Source organism: Diabrotica virgifera, chromosome 8, assembly GCF_917563875.1.
Source record: "Diabrotica virgifera virgifera chromosome 8, PGI_DIABVI_V3a".
NCBI lineage: Eukaryota > Metazoa > Arthropoda > Insecta > Coleoptera > Chrysomelidae > Diabrotica > Diabrotica virgifera.
In genome coordinates this window covers 1,079,595-1,099,138 of record NC_065450.1, presented here as the reverse complement: position 1 = coordinate 1,099,138, position 19,544 = coordinate 1,079,595, and the positions used below count along the sequence as shown (strand labels likewise).

The 19,544-nt window shown below is 32.5% G+C and overlaps 2 protein-coding genes across 18 annotated transcripts in view; one reads left to right on the top strand and one right to left on the bottom strand.

The window, feature by feature from the left end:
- LOC126889875 (fibrinogen C domain-containing protein 1-B-like) overlaps positions 1-12,362 on the bottom strand; it is a 50,836-nt gene extending 38,474 nt beyond the window's left edge. For 2 of the 3 annotated variants that reach the window (XM_050658579.1, XM_050658578.1), the window contains exons 1-2: positions 12,257-12,349; positions 5,748-5,808 (exon numbers count right to left, since the gene is read on the bottom strand). In XM_050658579.1, the coding sequence (XP_050514536.1) occupies positions 5,748-5,808; positions 12,257-12,313 (118 nt within the window). In that variant the 5' untranslated portion in view covers positions 12,314-12,349. Of the gene's footprint in view, positions 1-5,747; positions 5,809-12,256 lie in introns of all 3 variants that reach the window. The other variant, XM_050658577.1, reaches the window with a different exon arrangement.
- Positions 1-19,544, top strand: part of LOC114337883 (prominin-1) — a 940,102-nt gene that overhangs the window by 323,463 nt on the left and 597,095 nt on the right. The window lies entirely within an intron of this gene.

Below are 19,544 nucleotides of genomic sequence, written 5' to 3'. Positions count from 1 at the left end.
ACCTTAGAAAAGCGTATGATAGTGTCCCGCTGGTTAAATTATGGGAGGCACTGGAGAAAACAAATGTAAATATAGAATTGGCTGAAGCCGTAAAAACGTTGTACTACCAACAAAGAACAAGAATTAAAACGGGAAATCTCATAACACCTGGATTCACAGTAACTAAAGGACTAAGGCAAGGATGCTGTATCTCACCACCACTATTCAAAATATACCTCGAAGCAGCACTCAACAAATGGAAGAAAAAATGTACGAATATGAGCATACCACTAACGGACTCAACTTTGTACACGCTGTGCTTTTCGGATGACTAGGTGATCATCGCACAGGATTCTGAAGATCTTAGTTACATGATGCGAAAACTATTAGAAGAGTTTATAGAGTGGGGCCTAGAAGTGAATATGGAAAAAACTGAATACATGAGTATCGGAGGAGACCAACATAGCCTCCGAGTAGAGGAAAATCAAGAAATAAAATTATGTGAAGGGTACAAATACCTGGGAGTAAAGATCACTCAAGACGGAAAATTAGATGCAGCTATTAAGGAACGAAATATACAGGGGAGGAAAGGCATATCCTTACTAAACAGCGTACTGTGGGATAAAAATATTTCTAAGGAGAATAAAAAAAGAATATATAACACTATAATAAAAAGCATCACAACATATGGATGCGAAGTTTGGCCCCTAAAAGACAGAACAGAGAAAATGCTTAGAGCAACAGAAATGGACTTCTGGCGCCGTTCAGCGGGAATATCTAGACGCGACAGAATAACAAACGAGAGAGTCCGAGAAATCATGGGGGTTACACATACTATTGTTGACGACATAAGGACGAAACATCTCAGCTGGTACGGACACGTAAGGAGAATGCCGGAGAATAGAATACCAAGACAAATCCTCGAATGGCAACCAAGAGGAAGGCGCAGACCAGGAAGACCTAGAAGAAGTTGGAGAGAAGGAGTTGATAGAGAAATCAGGGACAGAGAACTCAAGGACGATCTATGGAATGACAGAACGAGATGGAGATTGGAAATCGGAAGACGTCGAAGAACGTTGTAAACCGATATTATATATATATATATATATATATATATATATATATATATATATATATATATATATATATATATATATATAGGTACTTTAACATCTAGCAATGTTCTTCATCAATACAGGGTGTTTTTAAATAAGTGCGACAAACTTTAAGGAGTAATTCTGCATGAAAAAATAAGGACCGTTTGCTTTATAAACATATGTCCGCAAATACTTCGTTTCCGAGATACGGGATGTTGAATGTTTTCTTACAAACTGACGATTTATTTATTGCTCTAAAACCGGTTGGGATATGCAAATGAAATTTGGTAGTTTAAGGTAGTTATTGCGCATTTTTTGGTATACAATTAGGAATTTTATATTCATCATTGGCGTGCATACAAGTAATATGACCGGGTAATATGACCCGTATGCACGCCAATGGTGAATATAAAATTCTTAGTTGTATGTCAAAAAATTCGCAATAACTACCTCTTAAAATCTTCTAAATTGTATTTGCATATATCAACCGGTTTTAGAGCAATAAATAAATCGTCAGTTTGTAAGAAAAAAATCAACATCCCGTATCTCGAAAACGAAGCATTTGCGGACATATGTTTATAAGGCAAATGGTCATTATTTTTTCATGCAGAATTACACCTTAAAGTTTGTCGCACTTATTTAGAAACACTCTGTATGGATGAAAAACATGGCTAGTTGTTAAAGTACCTAAATTTTATTATCCCACATAAGCAAATAAATCGAAAAGCAAAAGGTTAAGAAAGCCTAAGGCTACAGTTGAGTTTTAATTTCAATATATTGTATACGCCAGAATAGTCCACAGGGTGTTCCAAACTTTGAGGAAAAAACACACTATCATTGTTACACCCGGTATACAATGACGCTTACCTGTTTAGCAATAATATTATTACGTCGATATTTCTAAAGAATAAAGCTATAATATACTAAAAAATCACTCAAATGGGACAACAGGTTTAGGAAATACGAGACGTCAAAAATGTCCCATTTTTAAGGTGGTGCGTTAATTTTGATGCTTAGTGTATTTCACCCCTGCTACCCCTGTTAACTACCACAAACAAAAATTATTTTTGTAAGAACAACAGTTGGGCGTCTCTTCAAAATAAAGCTACTGACGAAAAATTAGCTTGCTAGTAATAAATGAATGGTGAAAATGTGATATAATATCAAATTCTTGACTTTTATATGCATGAATTTTACATAGTAGGTATATGAAAATATCAAAAGCGGACCTATTGTTTTCACCCAATTTTGAAAGAATGTGAAAACTTTGAATTATCCATGTCCGTCTGTCCATGTCTGTTTGTCTGTCTGTGAACACAACTCCTCCGTCATTATACAGGGTGTTTCAAAAAGGTATGTCATAAATTAAACCACGCATTCCGGGGACAAAAATAAGTTGATTGAATCCAACTTACCTTAGTACAAAAGTGTACACAAAAAAGTTACAGCCCTTTGAAATTACAAAATGAAAATCGATTTTTTTTCATATATCGAAATCTCTTAGAGATTTTTCATTGAAAATTGACATGTGGCATTCTTATGGCAGCAACATCGTAAAAAAATTAAAGTGAAATTAGTGCACCACATAAAAATTTTTTTGGAGGTTTTTCTCACGTAAAACCCCCCTAAACTTTTGTGTACGTTCCAATTAATTCATTATTGTGGTACCATTAGTTAAACACAACGTTTTTAAAACTTTTTTGCCTCCTAGTGTTTTTTCGATAAGTCAATTTTTATCGAGATGCGGCTTCTTTTTTAATATGTTTACATAAAAATTCTATGGGGGTTTTGTTCCTTTAAACCCCCCAAATGTTCGTGTACGTTCCAATTAAACTATTATTGTGGTACCATTAAGTAAACACAGTGTTTTAAAACTTTTTTGCCTCTTAGTCTTTTTTTGATGTGTCGAGATGTGGCTTCTTCTTCAAAATATACCTAAAAATGTAAATTATAAATAAATTTTCAGATTATTAACAGTTATATCATAGGTACTTAACCATACACAAATATGTGGTGGATTCGACAAATATTCAAAATATCTCGATAACACTGGCTTATCGAAAAAGTACTAAGAGTCAAAAAAGTTTTAAAAATATTGTGTTTAACTAATGACGCCACAATAATAATTTAATTGGAACGTACACAAAAGTTTGCAAAACCCCCATAAAACTTTTATGGGGTGCACAAATTTCACTTTACTTTTTTTTTAAGATGTGGCTGCCATAAGAATTCCACATGTCCATTTTCAATGAAAAATCTCTAAGAGATTTCGATATATGAAAAAAAATCGATTTTCATTTTGTAACTTCAAAGGGCTGTAACTTTTTTTGTGTACACTTTTGTACTAAGGTAAGTTGGATTCAATCAATTTATTTTTGTCCCCGGAATGCGTGATTTAAATAATGACATACCTTTTTGAAACACGCTGTACATGGTAGAATGACAAATGAGGTGTCACACGAAAGTTTATTATCCAAAGATGGTGCTAAAGGTAACAAATTTAACCTAGGCTGTCTGTCCGTCTGTCCGTACGACCGCGAATATAACTCCTCGGTCATTATACCAGGTACCATGACAAATGAGGTGTCAAATGAAAGCTTATAATCCGAAAATGGTACTAAGGTGAGAAATTTGACCTAGGCTGTCTGTCCGTCTGTCCGTCCGAGCGCAAATATAACTCCTCGGTCATTATACCAGGTATAATGACAAATGAGGTGTCGAATGAAAGCTTATATTCCAAGGATGTTACTAAAGTTGAGAATTTTGGCCTAGGACTTCCGGTTTTAAAAATGCGACCAGAAGTATTGTTTTAAAGTCAGCGGAATAGTACAAGTGACATATTATTCGACGCGCTTTCGCAAGAAGAGAACAAATATATACTTCCGGTTTCATGACTGTCTGTCTGTCTGTTTGTCCTTCCGCGAATACAACTCATCCGATATTAATACAGATAGAATGACAAGTGGGCCATGTTAAACAAAAAGCAACCAACCCTCAATTTGTAAATTAAGAGAAAATTAACTTTTTATGTTTTTCTAAATATTTAATTTTCCGTCGTATTTTTTTAAATGATAACTTCACTAATCAATAGTTTAATTTTAGAGCAATTTTATCATAGTATTATCAAAATTATCCTAATAAATGTTTACAAAAAAAATAGCCATATTGAGGGTTGGTTTCTATTTGCTGTTGGAAATATATCTAATAAAATGCAATCTGCAAAATCCAACCAACCCACAAAATCCATGAATAAAACCGAATAATTTCAGTCAACTCAGTAATTCCATACAAAAGAATTTCTACTATTAAACATAATATCAATACAAATAAAAAATATGCGATAATCAGTCAAAACAACAAACCATAATATTTAAAAAAGTAAGATAAACATAGCCTTAATCCTAAAACTTACTATTTTCTGCAATTTCGCGAGCCGCTTTAATTATTTTAACAGTTCTTGATTTAAACATATTTTTCGCATTAAAGATTCAAAGACTTCTTCATAATATAATAGATATAACACAATAAATATTTTAATATTTAAGCACGAACTAATATTGGTCAGTACCTACACGTAAAAACAAAAAGATGCAACATTCCAGGAACCGTAATCGGCATAACAATATCAACCCACTTGGCTGGTACTTTTCGACAGTGCAATGTAATAATAAGTGCGTTCGCGGGTACAGTTGACAAATTGTCGCCGACAATTTCTAACCTCACTTAATATAAATAATACCGTTAATAGATAAATAAACAAGGTATATTTACTTTTAATTAATATTAATAACTAATTGTTAAATTATACTAGGTAAATATACCTTGTATATTTATCTATTAACGATATTATTTATATCATTTTAAAGTGCGCATGCGTTTTGCTGCTAATTTGTCGCCGACTAGTCGTCGACAGGCACCCGCGAACGCACTTTGTTCAGTCACACGAACAATCCAAGTAGGTTGGTTGTCTTATGCGAAATCTTAAATGAACTATTATTAAACAGAAATAATTTGGAGTAGTATTTTTCATGGTTTAATATTTAGAATAGCTTGGTTGCTTTTTACACAATGTAGAATACACATTTTTATATCGATATGTGACATTATCTTGTTTTCCTCAAAAATGTGGGTTAGTTTCTTTTTGCATAACAAGGCCCAAGTGAGGTGTCGAATGAAAGATTATAATCCAAGGATAGTATTAAAGACGAGAAATTTGACATCGGGCTTTCGATTTTAGAGTTGCAACCGTAAGAAATGTTTTAAAGTCGAAAATAGTATAATCGAGATATCATTCGACGTGCCTTATCAAGATGAGAACAAATGTAAAATTTTGGTTTTTATATCATTTCCGGTTAAGTTCTAACCATTAGTGCTACTATAGTCGCAGAAATAGCACATGTAACACATCAATCGGAGCGTATTGAAAAGTTGAGTTTGAATCTTTAGTTCCGGTTTTCGTTAAACTTTCGAATCTTTAGTCGTTTCTGGTTAAACAATGATGACCCAAAGTTTAGTAGAAATGACTCAAAATTAGTAAAATCGTATATATTATATTAATCGACGCAAAGTTACATGAAGAGTTCAAATATCGACTTCCAGTTCTATTTTCGAATACTTTGGGTGAAAATATAGGACTTACGACGTCCAATTACTTTTATAAAAATTACTTACCCTTTATTTCTTCTTGAACACTACGGTTTTGCTGATCATTATCTAAATAATTTCCACATATCTGAAAATGATTATTTTTTTGTAATTATAATAAACGAGATAATCGTATGAAATAGAGCGCCTTCAAGAGAGGGGTAACAAACGGATTTTACGAAGAGATGAATAAAAGGATGTAGATCCCGTAGCCTTACACTTTTATAAAAAAAAAACAGTGAAACTCGATGTCAAGGAGTTATAATATTATAAATATTACGTTCTTTAACGGTAAAATAATGCAAAACTTCTAAATTTTAAAGAACCGATTAGATTGCCATGAAATTTGGCATACTACACATAGCTAATAAGTCAAAGAAAAAAGTGATATTGTGCCGATGTGTGCTTTTGCCCTGGGGTGAGTGTCACCTCTTTCTGGGGTGTGAAAAAGTATATGTCCAAAATAAGTTCGGAATTTGATAAAATGACTAATTCTAAGCAACTTTTGTTCTATAGAGTTTTTTCACCAAGACAATACTTTTCGAGTTATTTGCGAGTGAATTTGTTAATTTTTCAACAAAATAACCTCATTTTTACACGGTTTTTCGCAAATAACTCAAAAAGTAAGTATTTTGTCCAAAAAAATGTTCTATATAAAAATATAGCTTATAAAGAAATGAAAAAAATGGTGCATATATTAAGTCCGTATACCTAGTCGAGCAAAGTTGTAGCTAATGAAAAGTAGGTTCTTATTCGTCAAATTCCAAATCGAATATTTCATCGAGAAATAACCAAATAACGGAAGACTTTTCGGGGAACACTCATTTCAACCCATTTAAAGTGTTTAAAAAAAGGTTTATTTTTGTTTTTTTAAAAAACTTCTAACTTTAAAAGTAAGTGAGTTATGTTCAAAATAATTGTTGGTACCTTTTATTTTTTGGTAAAAGGAATCGCGAAAAGCACCCCCTTATTAGTATGTCAAATAAAAGTAATCGTTACCGCTTCACAAGTTACTTCACTCATTTTTTCTTTATACGATCTGTAAGTCTCAGCGGTTCAAAGTGCTTATTCTTGAAAAGGCTGTAGTTAAAATGGCTTGAACGAGTCACTAATCCCTAGTGTATGCAAACTTTGAACAACTATAGCATAACCGATTTTTGTCGAACCGGAAAACAAGAAATCCAAAATATTCAGAAAAGCAAAACGTACATTTTATTACTTTTTAAGATTTTTGGTATTACTAATAATATTTAAGTTATTGTGAAAAAGAGCATTTTTTTAAAATTAAAAAATTTAAAAATTTTATTTTAAAACCTTTTTTTTCCAATCTAAGCACGTTGAATCGATGACACTTACAGATCATAATAGACACAATATTTTTAAACTCTTCAAAAAAGTTATGAGTTTTTTCCAAAAATTGCTTAATTTTTTGGTTATTTCACGTTGAAATATGTTTCTTTGAAGTTTGGCGAATATGAATATATTTTTCTTTAGCTATAACTAGGCTTCTACTAGGTCTAGAGACTACATGTGTACACCATTTTTTTCACTTTTAACAAGCTATACTTTTGCTAACAACGGTTTTTTCGATAAAATACTTACTTTTTGAATTATTTGCGAAAACTTGTCTAAAAACGTGTTTGTTTTGTTGAAAAATTAACATAATATTCACTCGCAAATAACTCGAAAAGTATTAATTTGGTAAAAAAACTGTAGGTATAGGATAAAAGTTGCTTAGAGTTTGGCATTTTATCGAATTTCGGACTTTGAAACGTATTTTGAACGTATGTTTTTCACCCCCGAGAAGGTGTGAAACTTACCCCCAGGGCAAAATCACACATCGGCACAATATCACTTTTTTCTTTGACACGTTGACTATGCGTATGCCAAATTTTATGTCAATCCAAACGGTTCTTTAAAATTTAGAGCAAAAACCGTCAAATAATGTACTAAAATGAATTATTAACAAAATACAAATCGTCAAATAGAGAATCACTAACATTGGTCGGCTATTACATAACAATTAAGGAGCAACTGAGCAAATCGCATTAAATACAAAATATTATGATTTTGAGTTATCGACAAAAAACTAATTGAAATAAACCTAGTTAAAAGAAAATATTTTATTAACTATATATTATTAATAACCTTATTTTTGACAGTAAGTTGTAGTTTTGTGTGTTCAATTACGGAGTTTTCAATGTGTTAGCTTTATCTCAGTTTGCACGTTGTGTATATTTATCATTTTTCTGCATATGAATGAATTTATTTCGTTTTTCTGAGCCGTTGGTTGGATTTATGTCTTTTTGCCAACTAAATAAATACCTAAATGTCGAAAATGAAACACCAATTTAGGAAAACACTATTAATTTATAAAACAAAGCTTCTGAAATATAATATAGACCTATATCATTTTCTAGACAATCGCATTCCTTTTCAATATCATCTCGGTTTTCTAGAATATCCTTATACCATTTAAGGACTTCTTTTTCTTCCCAATAAATATTTTTTCAAGGATTTATCGCAGTTTGGTTAAACATGATGCATTTACTTCAGTTTGCTTGGTCTCAAAATGGGATTTAATGCATTTTTGTTTAGTTTTGAATAATTAATATAGCAAAATATGTATATTGGATTTAAAGCAAATTGCCTTAAAATAATAGGCCACAATATAGATTGAACTAAACCAAGTAATTTATACTATTTATTTAAAAAAGTGTCTAAAAACTGGATTTAATTCAATTTGCTCAGTTGCTCCTCAATTACTGGTGTGTGATATTACAATTAAAGAACTAAGTCAAAGAAGGAGGTATGTAATATTATTTTCTAACACTTTGAATTTCCTAGTGAATGAACGTGATAAATGTGACTTCTCTATCATAATATGAAACTTACACGGTACCTCTAAAAAGCTTATAAGATTTTAATAGGAGTAAGGTAAAATCAGAGAGAGTCAAGAAAAATCAAAGGGAGTAAGGAAAAATTGGAGAAAGTCAGGAACAAGTGGAAGATGTCAGATAAAATTGCTAGAAAAAATTGCTAGAAAATTGTAGGTATTCTTTTTCTCATGAGCATCTTTCAGTGCGTCACAGTTTTTCGATTTCTTTCTAACGCATTTAATTGTATGTGACAGAAAAAAAGGCACGTCTGTGATTACAGCCATTTATAACATTTATTCTAGTATTCGGTAGATGGCGTTATAATTGAAAAAAAAAATTATTTACGAATTATATAATATATCTACGACTATAATCTGTACAATTTATAAGACTATACAAATCAAAGAAAATACCATTTTATAAATGCATATATCATAAAAAATAATGACAAATTTGGTACCCAACCAGAATATCAATATAGGTGGGAAGGAAATGGAGCTCGTAGACAGATATAAATACCTGGGACATGAAATTACAATTGCCAGGGATAACCAGACTCACGAACTGAAGAGAAGAATAGGTCTTGGGTGAGCAGGATTTGGAAAACTGAGAGAAACTTTTAAAAGTGAGTTGCCCACGTGCCTAACGAGAAAGGTATTTGATCAGTGCGTCCTCCCAGTATTGACGTACGGATCAGAAACACTTACCTTCACTAAAGCCTCAGCTACCAAACTAAGAGTCACGCAGAGAAGAATGGAGAAGTCAATGTTAGGAATAACTCTGCGAAACAAAATCAGAAACGAAGAAATCAGAAGAAGAACAAAGGTGACTGACGTCATCGAGAGGATAGCCAGGTTGAAGTGGAGATGGGCAGGACACATAGCCAGAATGACAGATGGGCGATGGACGAAGAGGTTATTGGAATGGAGGCCAAGAGAAGACAAGAGAAGCGTCGGTCGACCGCCTACAAGATGGACTGACGACTTAAGAAATGTAAATAAAAACTGGATGAGAGCAGCGCAGAATAGATGGGAATGGAAACGAGGGGAGGAGGCCTATGTTCAGCAGTGGACTTTTGAGGCTGGATGATGATATATCACAATTGATTTGTTTTTATGCCAAATGGCAAATAAAATGTGACAACTGTCAGATTTAACTAAAATGTCATGTTAGAATCTTCGTTCTTCAAGTGCCGTGCTCGATTATCGAACGTTGGCTATCAAATTGGCTATAGCAATTTTGTTAACGGCAGCTCGGAAAAGGGATGCAGAGGATCTGTTATACCATTCTCTCAGGTTTTTAATCCATGACGTTCTTCTTCGACCTGGCCCTCTTCTTCCGTCTACCTTGCCTTGTATTATTAAATAGAGTATATTACATCTCTCTGGGTGTCGCATAATATGGCCAAAATATTCAAGTTTTCGATTTTTAACTGTTCTGACGACTTCTGTGACTTTTCCCATCCGGTGCAAAACAACTTCGTTACGAACTCTATCCACCCAACTTATTCGTAGGATTCTTCGGTATACCCAAGTTTCAAAGGCTTCCAATTTCTTGAGAAGAGTATCTGTTAAAGTCCAACCTTCGACACCGTACAAAAGAGTAGATAACACATAACATCTCACTAATCTAATTGTAAGATTCAAAGTAATGTTGTTTCCACATAAAAGTTTCTTTATCTTAAAGAATGCAGCTCTGGCCTTCTCTATACGTATTCTAATTTCTTTGCTCATGTCCCAGTTCTCATTTAGATTACAACCAAGGTAGGTGATACTGTTAGTTCTCTCTAATTGTTCACCATAAGCTGTTACTACTTCCGGTTGTATTGGTGTCTTAGTGACAACCATCACATTGGTCTTTGCGGTGTTTAGCTTGAGTCCATATTCATCACACGTTGTGGTAATCCTATTAATCAGATGTTGAAGTTCTTCATAATTGCTCGCAATTAACACCGTGTCATCCGCATATCTCAAATTATTAATATTGACGCCATTCATTTTGATACCACATTGAGCATTATCCACTGCTTTATTGAAAACAAACTCAGAATAGATGTTAAATATTAGTGGGGACAAAATGCAGCCCTGCCTTACTCCTCTTCGTATTTGAAGTTCTCCAGACGTGTCCCAGCCAATCCTGATGTTTGCACGTTGATGCCAGTAAACATTGTTGATAATGCGTAGGTCTTTATCATCAATACCCACTTTCTGAAGAATAGCAATCATTTCCGTATGTTTTACCCGGTCAAAGGCCTTCTCAAAGTCAATGAAACACATATAAACCGGATGTCCGACATCTCTGCATCTCTGTACCATAACCTGAATACTAAACAGTGCTTCTCTGGTCCCAAGGTTATTGCGGAATCCAAACTGTGTATCACCAAGCTGTTCTTCTATTTTTTAGTACATCCTAGAGTGCAAAATTCGTAGAAATATCTTTAAAACAGAGTTGCAGAGAAAACATGATTCATTTAATATGTATAAAAAAATAAAAGAACTCACCGGTCAGAACAAAAAACATGCAAATAACATCGTTGATAGAGGCGGAAAACTGATTATCACTGATTTGGATAAAATAGACAGATGGAAAGAATACATTGAGGAACTGTTTAATGATGAAAGGCCCGAGCTTGAAATTAACGAAGTAGTTACAGGACCTAACATAACTATGGACGAAATTGAAAAAGCAATAAGATTAGCAAAGACCAGAAAAGCGACGGGACCAGACGAAATACCGAATGAAATAATAAAGCTCTTCGAAAATTCAGGTAAAAGATCTCTCCTTCATCTTTTTAATAAAGTTTATCAAACTGGCTATATACCAACGGATTGGCTGCTGTCGACTTTTGTGACGATACCTAAAAAAGCAAACGCGAAAAGATGTAGTGACTACCGAACCATTAGCCAACATGTTAGAATAAATGTTATAAATGTGTATTATCACGGATTTACCTTTTTTTCTATCATTTGTGACGCACTGAAAAATGCTCATGAAAAGGACTTTATAATACAACACAATTATTATTGATTATATCCCCAGTCGCATGGCGAAACGCAAAGTCGCTTGCTGAAATTTAACAGCGAAATACGAGCTAGGCGGCTAAGACCCATAATATACAGTGTGCAAGGCACTTATGGAATAAAAATTATTTCTGTCCTGGTTTCAAAAAATGGAATTAAATATAAATTTAAATGTACAGAGTACAGGGTGATTCATGCAAGCCATCAGTGTTCATAAGCTTTGTTTGTAATGGAACACCCTGTATATTTTTATATTTTTAAAAACTGCTCAACAACCTGATTTCAACGAAGTGTATCATGAATGTATTGTGTATTTTGAATAATACAGGGTGAAATTTTGAAATTATAAAGTGTGCAGATTACTACTTATGGAATAAAATTGTTTTTGTCATTATTTTAGAAAATTATAAAAAATGCTGGGACACGTCAACTTTTAAATTCAAATGGGTGCTTTATAAACTTAAATCTAAATATCATGATAATTCAAATAAAGTATAAGGAGACGAAACAATTGAATAACGAATTTTAATTTATTTAAATCATACTTATGATTTTTATTCACATAAAAGTATAATTATATTATGTAAAAGAGAATAAAAGGAAAGTTATCAGAAATATAAAACCTGCCGTTACTTACAGAGAGAATTAAACTCACTATCAGGGCTAATTTCAGATAGTTCGTGGATACCGACATTTTAAAATTTGTGTTTAACAATTGATTTTAATGATAAATAGCTCTCCTATATATACCAATATATACTTACATAAGAGGAAACAATTTACCTAGTTTGAGAGATAAGAAAATACGGTTGCTACATTTCTAGGAAAATAGAAATTTTAATGTTGTAAATAAATCTGTTGATAAAATAAATTACGAAACCAATATCTTGAAACTTTCTACATACCTACATGGAGTACTTAGTACTTATATAAGAGTTTCTAGGAACTTTAAATATATAAGAGTTTCTAGGAACTTGTATTCTAATCAGATTTCCACGTAATATACGATATTTCATATTTTGGTACTATGAGCCCAGTAAATGAACGGTAAATACGGCGATACCGTGTAATTTTCAGGGGCAACTCAGAATTGCATGAAAATTTGGATTTAGGTTCTACTTACCCTCCACTTCAAAGTTGAAATTGTTCCGTTGGTTGTTTTTACTTGGGGAGTGCCAGTCACCCCTTCGCGCGTTAAAAGTGCGCGTTTAAAAAAATAAGTCCGAAAATGGATAAATTGACTAATTATAGGCAACTTTTGTTCTGTAAAGTTTCTTTATATAAGTCAATATTTTTCGAGTTATTTGGAATTGAAAATCTTTATTTTTAGACAAAAAAAAACACGTTTTCAGGCGGTGTTTCGCAAATAACTCGAAAAGTAAATACTTTTTCGAAATAAGTATTTTTAGCAAAAATGTAGCTTAGAAAAAAATGAAAAGAGTTGTGTATTCATGATTTCTATTGATTCAGCAGAAGCAAAGTTGTAGCTCATGAACAATATTTTTTTTGTCAAATTCCAAATCAAATATTTTAACGTGAAATAACCAAAATACAAAGCACTTTTCCGGAAAAACTCATTTAAACTTTTTAAAGTGTTTCAGAAAAGCATTATTCCAGTTTCTTACAAAATTTTCTAGCATTAAAAATAAGTTACTCTCAAAATAAAGATGGCCCCTTTTTTTGTAAAAAAAAATCGTGAAAATCTCCCCGTGTTTAGCATCCCAAATGAAATTATTCGTTAGCGCTTTACAAACATTTTATTTTATTTATCTATTATTTATATGATCTGTAAGTTTCGTCGGTTTAAAGCGCTTATTTTTGAAAGAGTTAAAGTTGAAATGCTCGAACGAGTCACTAGTCACGAGTGTATGCAAACTTTGAACGGCCATATATTAACCAATTTTTGTCTTACAGAAAAACCTGCATTTTCTTACTCTTAGATTTTTCGTATCACTTTTAAAATTATTTTGAAAAAAGAGCTTTTCTCCAAAATAAAAAAAATTACTATAAAACCAATGTTTTTCAAAAATAAGCACATCAAACCGGTTAAGCTTACAGATCATATAAACAATTCTCATACATTAAAAGTAAATGGTAAAGCGGTTACGATTAATTTTATTTAACCCTTAAACGCCCAACCTTTTTAGGTTCCATGTATGCCCAAATGTGGGTAAAAAATGTCCACCTCCAAAATACCTATCTATTTATTGAAAGTTGTTGCAAATGGATTAAACTGAAGAATCTTATGCTTAATAAACACAGCATCTTCTAAAATATTAATATAAACAATTTACAAACCTTACAACAAAATTACAATGTACTTCAAAATTAACATACCAGTAAAAGCCAGTAATTCAGATTTGTCGATTTTCTCCACAGTCTTCCTTTCAGCCTTCTCATTGGCGGATAATTATGTCGACAATATAATTATTATACGTCGATAATTATATGGATTATGTTCCTACCAACGAGAAATTATATAGAAACCTTTAGTAACAAGTTTTACCAAAAGTGTACTTTTTATGCCCACCCATAATTAACTCAAGATATTACTTTTATTTTAAAAAATATCGGTAGAACCAAATTAGCATTCAATAAAGGGCTGTCTTTTGAAAAATAAATAATTTTTGAAAAAAAATTTAAACACAATAAATATGTTACAAGGGAATATACGCACTAGGTGGACATTTTTACCCACCCTGGGCGTTTAAGGGTTAAGTGCTAAATAGAGGGAGATTTTCACGATTTTTTTACCAAAAAAGGGGCCTACTTTTTTCAGCGTAACTCGTCTACTTTTGATGCTAGAATCTTTTACATAATAATAATAGTCTCCCGTTTTATACCGCTGTGGCTTTGGAAGTATAGCAGAGTAGTCTGCTATATCTAGGGCCTACGGTATACAAGGAAGGTAATAGGGCCAGTGTTACGCTTCAACCGCCTATTATTACCCCTGGTTTTACCCAAGGTACTCATTTTATTCAGGCTGAGTCGACCTGGGGCCTATAAACATTTTAAAAATGTCTAGTTGTTCTTGCCCGCGGTAGGACTTGAACTCCGGACCACCGGCACGCGAGCCAAGCACACTACCACTTCGCTACGCAGGCCCTTAGAATCTTTTATAAAAAAAAACTTTTTTTTTAGAATCTTTTATAAAAAATGAAAATAAAACTTTTTTAAGCACTTTAAAAAATGTTTAATAGCTTTTTCCCGCAAAATTTTATTAATTTTTCGGTGACAACGTGTCACTGCAGTGACACGTTGAAATATTCGATTTGGAATTAGACGAATAAGAACGTATTTTTATGAGCTACAACTTTGCTTTTACTCGGTCTATAGATTTTATAAAGACAACATTTTTTGGTTGTAAGCTACATTTTAGCTATGAAAATTTAGTACGATAGAATATTTACTTTTTGAGTTATTTGCGAAAAACCGCCCGAAAACGTGTTTTCCGGGTTTTGTCGAAAAATAAATATTTTCAATCGCAAATAACTAAAAAATATTGATTTACATAAAAAAACTCTATAGATCGAAATATGCTTAGATTTAGTCAATTTATCTATTTCCGGACTTACTTTAAGAACCCATTTTTCACCCCCCAAGTAAAAGCAACCAACGGCACAAATTCAACTTTGAAGTGGAGGGTAAGTAGAAACTAAATCCAAATTTTCATATAATTCGAAGTTGCTCCTGAAAATTACACTCCAAAACGGTCATTTATTGGGTTATATTCCGTTTATTAAAATATTCCGTAACTTTTTAAAATAATAATCTTTTTGGGGGGAGTCTTTTAAGGCGTTAATGATAAAAGTGCTATATTTTTTTATTCGTGGAATGTCTTTGAACAGTAATAAGCGATTTTAATCCATTTTCGTCCACTTAATTTCTAAACTACAAGTAGTAACGGATTCCTCGTTCGATGTAAATAACGACTTCTTAACAATACGAAAATAAGTCGAATTGCTCCAAATGTTCTTTACTTGCCGATTCTCTCAAATTTCCAAGCCAGCGAAACACAAGTACTTGATAAAGTTAATTCCCTAGAAGTTGAATAAATGTATCCAAAACGATATAAAAGCGTCATAAAGTTTTCCTAATTTCCATTTGCGTTTTCAGTTGATGAGCCACTCCGAATAAGCCTTTCGAATGAACTAGAATTATTAGAAAAATCTTTGAGAATCAACTTTGCAGAAGAATCCGTTATAACATTGAGCAGGAAGAGAACAAAACAATCACTACCACCTCTAGATGTGTAATTACCAAAGGAGGATATTATATAAAATACATAACAAAAGTCTGTCTAAAGAAAACCAACTCACACCAAGGGATATTTAAATTACCTTTTTAATTCCAACCTAAACATTTAAAAGGGAATCATCAACTCACTATTTGACAGAGCTGAAAAAAATACCTACTCTAACGAAAATGAGTATTAGCGGTTTTATTAAAAAATAATTATTCATTGTCATTTATTAATAAGGAGTTTCTCGAGAACACTCAACAAAATTTACTTAAACACAATAACAAAAGGCTTAGGTATAATGGAAAAAATTAAAAAGGGTAGGAGCTAAATACCATTACAGAATCATTTAGAACAACAACTAATACACTGAGACATATTTTATCCAAAACCAAATCCAACAACGTACAAACAAGATCAAACCTGCTTTATGAAATACACTTAGCCATCTTCAGAGCTAAATAGCTCTGAAGATGGCTTTATAAGCCGAAAGCGCTCAGCTAGGAATTATTAATTTACACACTTCAAAAGTACACTTCTTCCTATTTACCTGTAATATAATAAAAGTACTATGTTATGCAGATGACGCAATTATTATGATAGATCAAGATGAAAATAGTCTACAAAGTCTAGTCCACACATTTAACATAAAAGCTAAAGCATTTAATAAGATGATAATCTCAATTCGAAAAACTAAAACAACAGTAATCAGCAAAGAACTAGTCAATCAGATATGAAATAGAACTTGATGGCATCACTATTGAACAAGCAATGGAAAAATAAATAGCTTCAAATTTCACTGTCCAGCTATGAAGATCTGGACAAAAAGGTAAGTGATAACGTACAAAAAGCAAATAAACTGGTAGGATGGCCTATTAACACTATTATAGAGAAACTGACATATTATGACTGAGATGAAGTCAGGAATTTATAAAGCCAGTGTAAGACCAATAATGACGTGTGCATCAGAAACAAGATATGACACATCCCCAATATAAACACTACTGCAAACGATAGATGAAAGTACTGAGAAGAGTTACAGCAAAAGTACTGAGAGATCGAAAGAGGAGTGAAAACATTACAATAAAATGTAACATACACTAAATTTCAATAAAAAATGAACTCCATGTAAACAAAGATTTTACTTGTTAAAGGTGTAAGGTATCTACTCATTCCACGGTAACAGTATATTGTTAAAATCACCTGATCACTTTTTCTCTTTTCTCGATTACTAGTCCTTATTTTACAGCATATAAATTATTGTAATCACTAAATACATAGATAGTGAAAGAATCCTCTTAATTAAATTAATTAATAATTTATGCCATTACACAAGTAACTCTTATCCAAAAGTATTCAAAAACTGAACCAAATAGCCATCTCATTCGTTGCTGATGACGACATCGCTATCAACTAGTGTTTACATCTAGTGCACCAATAAAAACGGCAAGAATGATACATGAGGAGTTCAATATCACGAATGCATGGTCCCAAGAATGGAACGCATGGCAAAATAACATGCCCTGCATTACCCACAATCCACCAGGTTTTGATCTTCCACGTAAAACATGGTCCACTCTAAATAGGATCCGAACCAGACATGACAGATGTGCATACATGCTACATAAATGGGGAGAGAACCCGTCTCCTTCATGTGACTGTGGGGAGAACCAAACCATTGACCACATTATTGAAGAGTGTCCCTCACGATCCTACAATGGTAGCCCTGAAGATTTCCTGTTTGCAAATTTAGAGTCAATTGATTATATTAATACACTTGATGTTTGTTTGTATCTATTTAAAGTTTGTCATATACCTATATTACTAGTGTTGGTAATTTTGTTCTAAATGTGTTGTAATTGCCATACGATTAATAAATAAATACATCTAGTGCATAAGCCATACGAATGACCTGTAGTGTCTAAACGAATAGACATAAAACAGAAACAAAAGAATGAAATAACCAAATAAACAGGATGGGAGAGACCCGCGATGTCAAACTAGTAATAAATAAATCTCCAATCGGTTGAAAAAGTATCTGACGACCGCGCAAAAGCTGGAGTGACCACATTCCATAGAGTTATCCACCAACAAAGAAGCAGACTTTATTATAAACAACAAGTAGAAGGATATTTTAGGCAGAGAATCCTATTAAATAAGGTTAAAATCATGGGTTCATGGAGAATATAATATTTGAGATGAACAACTTGTATATTAATATTTCTGAAATAATTTGGAACAATAGTACGCGGTTTTAATCCATTTTCATCCATTTATTTTCCAAATTACAAGTTGCAATGGGCTCGTTAGATGTAAATAACGACTTCTTAACAATACGAAAATAAATCGAATTGCTCCAAATGTTCTTTATTTGCCAATTCTCCCAAAGTCCCAAGCCAGCGAAACACAAGTTCTTGATAAAGTTAATTCTATAGAAGTTGAATAAATCTATCCAAAACGATGTAAAAGCGTCATGAAGTTTTCCTAATTTCCATTTGCGTTTTCAGTTGATGAGCCACCCCAAATAAGCCTTTCGGTTACCGAAATTTAAAAACCATTTAACTTAATGAACAATGTTTGCACAGATATTTCATTATATTTAGGTATCGGGATTTGTATATAAATAGACCAGGATCTGTGAAAAAACAACTACTTTTGGATGTGGAAGGTTGCATTTTGATTTTTGCAGAAAAAATTTTGTGATAGCTTCGATAATAATAATTGATTGTGCCTCGCTTTCAAATGGGTCGGGAATATTGCTTTCCACCTACCTCTACCGAAAGTATACTTTTCCGGACCTGATTGTAGGGAGCAAAGTTGTACTTTTCCTCCCTAGGGAGAAAAATATTTTTCCTCCCTAGGGAGGAAAAGTAAAAGTGACGTCATGATATTTCATTCATGAAATACAACTTATTGACGCCCTGTACAATATCTATTTTTATTACGTAAGTATCTATACATTTTAACGTTTATTTATAAAACACCCTGTATTTTGCACAATGGTAAAAAACAGTAAATTGTTATTTTGATTTAACAATGTTTACATTAATATTTTTGACTTATATTTGACAGTTGACAGTTATATTCCACATACTTGTTAGTTTTAGTTCTAATAAATTTTGTTGGTTAGTTAAATAAATAAATTAAGTTAAAACGAAAAAATGACTTGTTATTTGAGGAAGGTGGAAAAACCATATGTATAACATGGGAGTAAAGTGCCTTTTCCTCCCTTGAATGATTACTGCCCTCCGCTATGCGTCGGGCAGTAAACTTCATTCTCGGGAGGAAAAGTAGCACTTTCCTCCCTTGTTATACAAATAGCTATTTCCACCTACCTCTACCGAAAGTATACTTTTCCTCCCTAGGGAGGAAAAGTAAAAGTGACGTCATGGTATTTCATTCATGAAATATAACTTATTGACGACCTGTACAATTGTACAATACTATTTTCTTTTACGTAAGTATCTATACATTTTAACGCTTATTTATAAAACACCCTATATTTTGCAGAATGATAAAAAACAGTAAATTGTTATTTTGATTTAACAATGTTTACATTAATGTTTTGACTTATATTTGACAGTTGACAGTTATATTGTACCTACTTGTTAGTTTTAGTTCTAATAAATTTTGGTGCTTAGTTACATGAATAAATTAAGTAAAAATGAAAAAATTACTTAATATT